This window comes from Sinocyclocheilus rhinocerous, unplaced genomic scaffold (assembly GCF_001515625.1).
Source record: "Sinocyclocheilus rhinocerous isolate Xijiao unplaced genomic scaffold, SAMN03320098_v1.1 scaffold592, whole genome shotgun sequence".
In the NCBI taxonomy this organism is placed as follows: Eukaryota; Metazoa; Chordata; class Actinopteri; order Cypriniformes; family Cyprinidae; genus Sinocyclocheilus; species Sinocyclocheilus rhinocerous.
The window spans coordinates 994,620-1,005,331 of record NW_015642562.1 but is presented as its reverse complement, the minus strand read 5'-3'; the positions used below and the strand labels follow the sequence as shown (position 1 = coordinate 1,005,331).

Here is a 10,712-nt window from a genome sequence, read left to right as displayed (position 1 = left end):
TATTACGGATTTTGAGGCACGGATCGGATCATTTTTCGGATCAGCAAAAAAAATAAAAATTTACTGAAAGCTTACTTAAAGTACTTCTATACCACAGCAAAAACTACTAGCTTAACTAATAAAGTTAGTAATAAAACAAAACACAGTTACAAATAAAGTCAATAACAGTAGCATTCAGGTGCAGAAATTTAATAATTAAGTGTAAAATAACACAATAGTGCTCACCGCACAAGTTAAATACAGATTCATCTCTGTTAAAGCTGTGGTGTTATTTGATTAGCAGACAGAAACATGTATTTATTGGCTGCGTGTGTGCGTGGCAGCGGCTGAGCACACAGAAAACAGCGCGCAAGTTAAAATAGCTTGAATGTGTAAACTGGCAAGACAAAACATGTGCAAATGATAAACTTTAACTCTATGATGGTTAAACTTAACAGTTAATCCGCGAATCACATTCAGTGTTCAGTGCAAGAATGTATGCATTCAATATGTAAGATGATCTCTTGCTTTCAGTTCAGTGAGCTTGATTTTGAATCGAATTGGCTGCAACAATATTGATTCTGAATTGAATTTCCTTCCTTAATTAACATTGCCATATATCAACAAAAAATATCAAACACATTGTCAGATAACTTCATACATCTAATATCAACATTTGAATATGCTAAATAAAAAGGTCATTTTATTTTTTTATTTTCTTAATCAGCCATTCATTCATTTATTTAAATGAAGTATTCTTAAAAAATATATTTATATATAATATAAAATATAATAATATAAATGTATATTCATATAAATATTTTCAAAATATATACTGTATGTGTGTGTCTCAAACAGTACACATACATATATTATGTAAACAAAAGCTTTTATTTTGGATGCGATTAATTGCGATTAATCGTTTGACAGCACTACATATTATTCTTAAGGTATTACTATAAAATAAAGCTAAAATAAAACAAATGTTCTTGAATTCACTTTAATTCTTCTGCAATTTTTTTTTTTTTTTTTTTGAGGAAATTAGAGGATTCTGGGAAGTGAAGTTTCATAGCCATCCCTCACAGTCTAGAAATCTAATTTATTAAATAAATGAATTATGTATTATTTATTCCATTATTAATGGAAGCCTTCCAATAATGGTCCATAAAGTAATTTTATTATCGGAGTAAATTAGATGATTCTGGGAAATTAAGTATTTTTCTATCAATTATATATATACATGTATAATTTCATGTTATTAGTGCTGTCAAACGATTAATCGCGATTAATCGCATGCAAAAGAAAAGTTTTTGTTTACATAATATATGAGTGTGTACTGCGTATATTTATTATGTATATATAAATACAAACACATGCATGTATATATTTATGAAAAATATATTATGTTTATGTATTAAATATATTTATATATAATATAAAATATAATAATATAAATGTATATTCATATAAATATTTTCAAAATATATACTGTATGTGTGTGTCTCAAACAGTACACATACATATATTATGTAAACAAAAGCTTTTATTTTGGATGCGATTAATTGCGATTAATCGTTTGACAGCACTACATATTATTCTTAAGGTATTACTATAAAATAAAGCTAAAATAAAACAAATGTTCTTGAATTCACTTTAATTCTTCTGCTTAAATTCAAATTTGAATCACTGTGTTCTATTCACATCCTGTTCAGGTATTGAATTTTAAAGGCATTCAGTTCTGCATGACACACACACACACACACACACACACAGCGCAGAGACAGGCACCGTTATCCATTCACTTTCAGTTTTTATGAGGCAGACGGAGGTGATTTCCTCCCGTCTCTTCATTTATACCTCCCTTCCTCTCTGTCCATCCAGAACAGATTGTGATTATGTGAGTCATAAGTGAGAAAAAAGCCCAAAACAACACACTGGAATGTTCTTCACAAAGCACAAACACACACACACTGATCTTGTGGTGCTGATAAAGTTGAAACATTGTATGTTTAAATGACTTCGCAATGGAGAGTGTGTTTGTTAGGTTTTATATGTCTGCTTGTTTTTACTGGGATCAGGATGTAGTTTGATGGTCTCTATGGTTGTAGTAAACCCGTCCGTCTCGCTCTTTCCCTCTCAGTTGATCTCGACCGTCTCTATGACGACGTGAAGCAGTACAGCTGCACTCCGCGCAATTTCTCAGTCAATCTCCGCGAGGAGCTGAAGGCGACCAACGCTGTGTTTTTCCCACGATGCCTCCTGGTGCAGCGCTGCGGGGGAAACTGCGCCTGCGGCACCGACAACTGGAACTCCTGCAGCTGCAGCGCCGGAAAAATCGTCAAGAAACTACACGAGGTATCCCACAATGCACTTTGATGAATGACTGTTTTCAAACAGGTTTCCAAACACTCACTCCATCTGCCATTGGTCAGTCAGACAGATAGTCCCGCCCCCAGACTCACTCCATTGGTTGATGAAATTCACAAATCAAGTACTCCGGTATTTGATACCCTAATAAAATTACGCTCTTGTAAAAGCACCTAGTACTCCTTTTCCATTTTACTTGAGTAATAGTACAAAATGTACTTACTGTAAGTAATAAAATAAAAAGTACTGATCGATAAACCATGTGTATTATTTATTCTAACCAGCACTAGTCAATAAGAAAGATTTATGCAGACATTTAATATATAGTGATCTGTGGATGAGCAAATGTTTTATTTTATTAGCAAAACAGTGTGATTTTAGTATCATTAATACAGTCGTTTTTTGTTCATATTTTGAGCTCGATTTTATTTTTAGATTTTCTCTTTTCACTTTAATTTTAGGTATTTCTGTTTTAGTTACGGTTTGGTAATTTTGTTGTGCATGTTTGCTATTTTTATTTTTAAAATGTTTTTTTTTAAATAGTATATATATATATATGTATATTATATATTTAAATCTAAAAATATAAACAACAGTGATATTATAGTATCATTGATATATACTCTTTTAGTTTTTGTTAAAATTGAGTTGGATTTTATTTTTATATTTTCTATTTTTAGAATTTGGTATTTTTATTTTTTAGCTAAGTTGTAGTAATTTTGTTTTTGACTTTTTTTTTGTTTATGTAGTTTTTCATTAATTTTTTTGTTTGTTTAAACTAAATGAACATGTGAAATGGTATGTTTGCTGAAGTAGCTGAAATAATTTTAATATTTAATTTAATAAATACATTTTTAATAGTTCAGTTAACATTTACTGCAAGTAACAGATTTTTTTTTATTAATTTGTATTATTTTACATTAAATCGCCTAGCCTGTACAAACAGTGACACATATGTGGACATATGGACACAATGTATAAAATGATTTTTATTGACAGTAATCAATACTAAATTCAGAATTAGTAACTTGCTTTTTTTAGGCGATCAGTGGCGATAAACCGCTTCTTGGCTCATTTTGCGTCACTCTAAACAGATCATTGAATCGACGAGTTGTTGACTCAAGAATCCCTGCAGTGAGATCAGTCTGATGTGCAAATGAATCATTTAGTGCGATTTGTGAAGCGATTCACTGAAAAGAATCAGAAAAGAATCAGCTCGTTCAGGAACTGGATGCTGCTCTTGCAACTCAAAATGAGTGATTTCAGTCAAAACAAGAGTCGGCGTTTCAGCATGAAATGTTGAAGTTTTGAGCGTTTGTGTGCATGTACATATACTGGTATGCACAGCATCTTATGTAGACATGGAATGGTGAATTCTGTGTGTTTGTCAGGAGCGTTTGTTTTTCCTGTGAGGTTTGAGCGAGTGAAGTGTGTTCCTCTCTCTGCTTATCAGCTCCAAACACACACACATGCTGTATTTTGTGTGCTGAAACTCCAGTGTATCTCTCCATCCATTCGCTTTCCATTATCCTATAGCTCACACACACACTTTATTTTTCCTTGTCTCCGTCTGCCTTCACTTGTTTCTCCGTCTGCTGCTGTTTTCCTCTGATCAGTTGTGACCAGTGTGACACTCGTTGTTCTGTGTGAGATTATCAGCATATAACACATGAAATACATCGAGAGACACACACACACACACACACACACACACACACACATACACACACACACACAAAGCAGTGTTTCATCTGAACTGATGACAGCTGTAAAGTGTATTGTCCGTCTCTCTCTTCTTCTTTCCCGTTTTTTAATGTCCTGAAATAATCAAACAAACGCACACACCCCCTCAGGTTTAATTAATAGGACAATGTTGGACAATCTAGGAATTCTCCTGCTCTGTGTAGGACAATATAGGAATATAGGTTTTATATCTATTTCATTTTAAACTTGTCTTTTAATTTAGTTTCATTTTCTTTGGTTTTTATTGTGTGAATTTTGATTAGTCTTTTTTTTTTATTGTTTATTATGTTCAGTGTAGGTTGGTTATTTATTTATTTAGTGTTTTCAGACTGTCAAGGTTGATACATGATATAATATAACTGATATAATTCAAATGTGTAACATGGTTACATTTTAAACATTTAAAGTTTTTTAATTACAATGTTTTTAATTATTACTTTATGATAACTAATGTAGTTAAATAATGTTAACAGATGGAGCCTTTTCGTTAAGTGTTACAGAAATATGAATTTTTAAAACTAGAAAATATTATTAATATTATTATTAAATTTGATCAGTTTATTTGTGGTAGTAGTCATTTATGCCACAAAATAATGTTGAATTAAATTTCCCATGTTATTATTATTATTATTTTTACAGTGGCTTATGTATGCATGTATGAAAAGTATTACATTTTAATGAATTTATACTTATTTTATAAAAATGTTACTTATTTACTTTTAATTTTATATATATATATATATATATATACATATATATAAATTAAATGTATAAAATATAATTTTTATATGTTTATACTGTATAAATTAACAAAACTCTGATCATATGAAAAGATGCACACTCATCATTAGTCATTAATTTAGATATGTAAGATGATATGGTAGAAGTCTCTCTAATGTCTATAAAAGTTCTTCAGTTTTTGCACAGCGGTCAGCGCTGTGCTTGTTGTCCTGTGACTCCAGTGAGATCAATGCAATAGAAAGAGTCTGTGCTCTGTTTACTGTGTTTTTATTATTTTGTGCTGGTCACATGACTTATAACTCATATAAAACATTATTTCAGTTGCTGTGGTGCTGTAGATTCAGTAGCGATGCAGGAACAATGACTGTTTTGAACAATTTGTTGACAGTAAGTGAAATCCTGAATAATATCTGCTGCACATCTGCAGCTGTGTGCATTCATCTACATTCTGCTTTAACTTCACAACATATTAACACCATTAACTGAAGCCACACAAACTTGGTAACATTTCATCCTGACCCAATCTAGTGTTAAAGGGGTCATATGATGCGATTTCAAGTTTTCCTTTCTCTTTGGAGTGTTACAAGCTGATTGTGCATAGATAAGATCCCTGAAGTTGCAAAGACTAAAGTCTCAAAACCAAAGAGAGATTCTTTATCAAAGTTAAGACTCTGCCACGCCCCCCTAAAACGGCTCGTTCTAACACACCCCCACATATCTACCTCACTATGTGGAAATATTTGCATAATGCCGCCCAAATGTGCACGCAAAGAAAGAAGGCGTGGCAAAGAAAGAAGGCCTTCCAGAAGTAGATGCATTTAGGAATTTCTGGCTTGAACTGATGGTAAAACTAATGACATTATTTATTGTCTTTACATTTATTTTGAAAGATGTAGCTCGCGATTATGGTAAGGGGCGTTACATTTCCGACGAGTGCTTGCGGTGTTCGGCCAATCACAATGCACTGGGTCAGCTGGCCAATCAGAGCAGACTGCACTTGTCTGAAGGAGGGACTTTGTAGAAAACGAAGCGTTTGAGAGAGGCGGGGCATAGAGGACCTACAATAATGTACAGTATTCGAAAAATAATGTGCTTTTTGAACATTAAAGCATGTCAACATTCTGTTACACCAAATACACAAAATAATGATATTTAAAAAAGCATCATATGACCCCTTTAATAATCGGAGTGAAGCCTCATGGGATGTCTGATGCATTCTGGGAGATGTAGTTGCATATAAAGACGTGACATCAGCATGACCCGGGCAGCTGCAGTGATTGACAGCTGTCACAGAGCTGTCATTGTGCTGCTGTTGTGTAGAATAACAGACTGTTACCCACGGCAACATCTGCTAAATGTGATTGGCCGTGGCTGTCAGTGCTGACTAATGTGAGACAGGCACACACACACAGAGTTATATGAGCTTCGGTACAGAACATACGACACATCTAGAGGTCAAGGACGGATATCGATTGGTAAACAAATCAATGAAGACAAATCAACTGATAAATCTCTTTTATTTCCTGCCCTGATCAAACAAACAAATATCCAGACACACCTGCAGCTTTGGCTTTGGTTATTTTGATAAGGAATAAATATTGTAATAAACTGTTACAGCCATTCTAATGGAATGTTCCGGGTTTAATTCTACAAACAGCATCTGCTGCTTAATATCCATTAACACAGAAAATCATTTAGACTTACTCTTTACAAAACAGTGACAAAATTCGCATTTATAAGATATAAGCATTCAAAGCTTGCAGTTCGTCACTTCCGCCAAAACGGCTCAATTTTTTTTGACGTCACATCGTACTTCAGCTTCTCATCAAATCTTCTGACCCATCAAATGCTTTAGAATCCGAAGCGCCCGCCCCCTACACTATAAAATAGACGCTGAAGAGGCTGAGACCGGTCACTTGTTCACAGTGTAGTATTTTCTGTACAGTGAATGGCTCGAAGTGCACAATGTAGGCGACAGGGAATGATTCTGACATTGTAAATATGCTTCCGATTGGGGCAAATGAGGTCTGGTTTCACGCGAACCGCGGCAGCGCACACAGTCTGATCCGGACTTTGGCTCCGGTCCAGAGATGATTCTGACAGTGTAAATATGCTTCCGATTGGGGCAAATGAGGTCTGGTTTCACGCGAACCGCGGCAGCGCACACAGTCTGATCCGGACTTTGGCTCCGGTCCAGAGACGCGATCGCACGGAGCGGATCATATGCGCAAGTTGGCATATATTAAAAACTTTTACAACTACACAGCCTTAGCATGATTATGACCACTATTTTTTTTTTTTTACTAAGAGTTTCATATTGAATCTAGGGGGTAATCTATTAGACTGTGGCTGTCAAATGCGGCTTTACCAAGCTCAACGGCTCTGGCCCGAGCAGATATAAACAATACGCTATGTTCTGCATAATTAAGGGCGTGGCCACTTGAGTGACAGGTGGATTGCCGCTGCTGTCACCACCATCGAGCTAGGTGGGCGTGGTTTCAGCAACCTGCTCCCGCCTCATTTTGCCCATTTTCGATTATCCGGGAGTGACACGCTGCCAAGATGGCGATGGCCCGCTCCGCCCACTTTGAGCTTCAAAAACGCTCTTCGGAAATCTACTGATGACGTCACGGACACTACATCCATGTTACAGTCTGTGGTTATAAACAGAATTTACTGATTTTTTTACATTTAGTCTGTAAAGAACAACATTGGCTTGATTTTTGTTTAATTGTTAAAGAACAAAACTTGCTTATTTTGTTTTCATTTTACATTTATTTGTTATAGTTAAGCAACAAAATTTCCTGACTTTGATTTGATTTGATTTTTTTTTTACGTTTAGTTTAGTTACAAGTTTTTGAATTTATTTGGTTAAATTGGTTATAGTTACAAAACAAATGCTAAATTTATTTGACTTGCATTTAGTTGTTGTAGTTAATAGCAAAATGTACTAAATTTCTCTTTTAATATTTCGTGTGTGTGTGTGTGTATGTTGTCAGGTGCTGAAGTTTTCTCCAGGTCCGAGTTTCTACAGGAAGAAAACACGAGCTCAATGGGTTCTGGAGGAGATTCATCTGCAGCATCATGAGAGATGTGACTGTGTGTGTCAGTTCAGACCGCCACGATGAACACACACACTCAGACGTATAGCTACAGGTCATTGTGTGTGTGTGTATGTTGTCAGGTGCTGAAGTTTTCTCCAGGTCCGAGTTTCTACAGGAAGAAAACACGAGCTCAATGGGTTCTGGAGGAGATTCATCTGCAGCATCATGAGAGATGTGACTGTGTGTGTCAGTTCAGACCGCCGCGATGAACACACACACACACACTCAGACGTATAGCTACAGGTCACGCGTCCACCTAAATAAAAACCCTATTAATAACACAAGACACACACACACTCGTCTTCAGTTTTCTGTTCAGTGTTGGGAGACTCTGATATAATGTAGCTTCTCTGTTTCAGTTTTATTTTTATGGTTTATGTTATTGTGTCCAGTAAAGTCACATGGAACTCACCAATGGAATGTAAATTAATATTAATGAGGCTTTTGCTCTCTGAGACCAATCAGAAGTCAGAGCTCCCTGAAGGGGCGGATCCCTCACCAATCTGATCCAAGCCAGTGTTATTTATTAAAAGAACTGTCTCTATCTTTTTATATCTGTGATCATGCTGTTGTATGTGGCTTTTTTCATATTCTCTTTCTTCTCTGTATGACTCTCATAAAAACACGTTCATTTAACCCCAAAATGAAAAGAAAGAAACATTGTTTAAATGAGATAAAAAGCCTACTTTTAGGTATGACATTTTTTTGGTATGCATTAATTTATGACAAATAAACTCATTTAACCACTATAGAAGCCTGTTTCCACTTTAAAATATAATTTTGTGTGTCATAATTTTGCAAAATGCATCTCATTGTAAGAGAATTTATTACAATCATGGTTAAGCATGTCATACTAATGAGAAGCTTTCTCGTAATTGAGTTAGAATTTTTATGAGAAACTAAGTCATTACTACAAGAATTTTTCTCAACTCATGTGAAATATTTACTTTTTTACGATAAAATAAGTCATGAGAACTTTCAGAATTTTTTGTATAAAAAACTAAGTCATTACTACATTAAATTTTCACGTTACAATGAGAAATGTTTGAATGAATTTTTATGAGAAACTAAGTCATTACTACAAGAATTTTTCTCAACTCATGTGAAATATTTACTTTTTTACGATAAAATAAGTCATGAGAACTTTCAGAATTTTTTGTATAAAATAATTCATTACTACATTAAATTTTCACGTTACAATGAGAAATGTTTGAATTTCTGAGAAAATAGGTCATTTCATGAAATTTTCACAAGTCATTATGAGAAAGTTTATACTTTTTATGAGAAACTAGGGGCCTCGTTTATAAAGTGTGCGTACGTTTAAATCCACGTCAACGCTCATGTTTGTAAAAGCTGGCTTTGACGGGAAAAGAGCTTAGCATCACGTCAGACGTACGTGTTTCTTGTCGGAGTACTGCAGGTTTTTGGAAATGTAAGCTGTTCTTATAGCTCGCTGTTCTAAATGAAAGCATTTGGACTGACATTAATTAGGAGTCGTTTACAAGGCAGAGAGCTGAAACCATTCAGTTGTATTCATAGATTTCACATCTGAAACAGAAGCATACGTGTGTTTTCTGTGCGTACGTTCATTCTATGAACCACATGTACTCATATATGAGAGATGATCGTAAGATCAAATTTAGAATGGTTTCTGTGCAACATTTTATAAATGAGTCTCGAGGTCATTGTTACATAAAGTTCCACAAGTCATTATACGAAAGTGTTGAATTTTTAAGAGAAAATCCTTATTACACGAATTTGCCTCAAGTCATTATTATGTGAAATATTTCAATTTATACAAGAAACTAAGTTATTACTACATTCATTTTCAAGTCACTATGAGAAATATTTGAATTTTGATGAGAAACTAGGTCATTATTACATTAAACATTCTCAATTCATTATTGTGAGAGTTTTTAATTTTTATTAGAAACCAAGTCATTTTTACATGAAATTTCTCAAGTCATTATTATGAGAAAGTTTTGAAATATTTGAATTTTTACGAGAACCTAAGTCATTACTACATTCATTTTTCTCAAGTCACTCTGAGAAAGTTTTGAATTTTTATGAAAAAACAAGTCATTATATTAAATTTCTCAAGTTGTTATTATGAGAAAGTTTTGAATTTTTATGAAAAACTAAGTCATTGTTACATAAAACTCCTCGAGTCATTAATATGAGAAAGTTTTGAAACATTTGAATTTTTACGAGAACCTAAGTCATTACTACATTAATTTTTCTCAAGTCACTGTGAGAAATATTAGATTTTTTAATGGAAAGCCAAGTCATTACATGAAATTTCTCAAGTCATTATTATGAGAAAGTTTTGAGTTTTTACAATAAACTAAGTCATTAGTATGAGAAATTTTGTTTTTTTTATGGAAAACTAAGTAATTACATGAAATTTCTGGAGTCATTATTAGAAAGTTTTGAATTTTTATGAGAAACCAAGTCATTATTACATGAATTTGCCTCGTCATTATTATGTGAATTATTAAAATTTTTACAAAAAACTAGTTACATTAAACTCAAGTCATTATTATGGGAAAGTCATTACTATATTATTATTCCTAAAGTCACTATGAAAAAAATTAGAATTTTTATGAAAAACCAAGTCATTACATGAAATTTCGCAAGTCACTATTATGAGAATGTATTGAATTTTTACAAGAAATAGTCATTATTACATAATTTTTCTCAAGTCACTATGAGAAGTTTTTTTTTTTTTTTTTACAATAAACTACGTCATTATTATGAGACATTTTGAATTTTTTTACG

General features: G+C 33.5%; 1 protein-coding gene across 4 annotated transcripts in view; it reads left to right on the top strand.

Moving 5' to 3' along the window:
- LOC107756229 (platelet-derived growth factor D-like) overlaps positions 1-8,675 on the top strand; it is a 34,187-nt gene extending 25,512 nt beyond the window's left edge. For all 4 annotated transcript variants that reach the window (XM_016573273.1, XM_016573271.1, XM_016573270.1 and 1 more), the window contains 3 exons: positions 2,120-2,334; positions 7,830-7,986; positions 8,178-8,675. In XM_016573273.1, the coding sequence (XP_016428759.1) occupies positions 2,120-2,334; positions 7,830-7,958 (344 nt within the window). In that variant the 3' untranslated portion in view covers positions 7,959-7,986; positions 8,178-8,675. The remainder of the gene's footprint in view (positions 1-2,119; positions 2,335-7,829; positions 7,987-8,177) is intronic.
- The last annotated feature ends 2,037 nt before the right edge of the window (positions 8,676-10,712 follow it).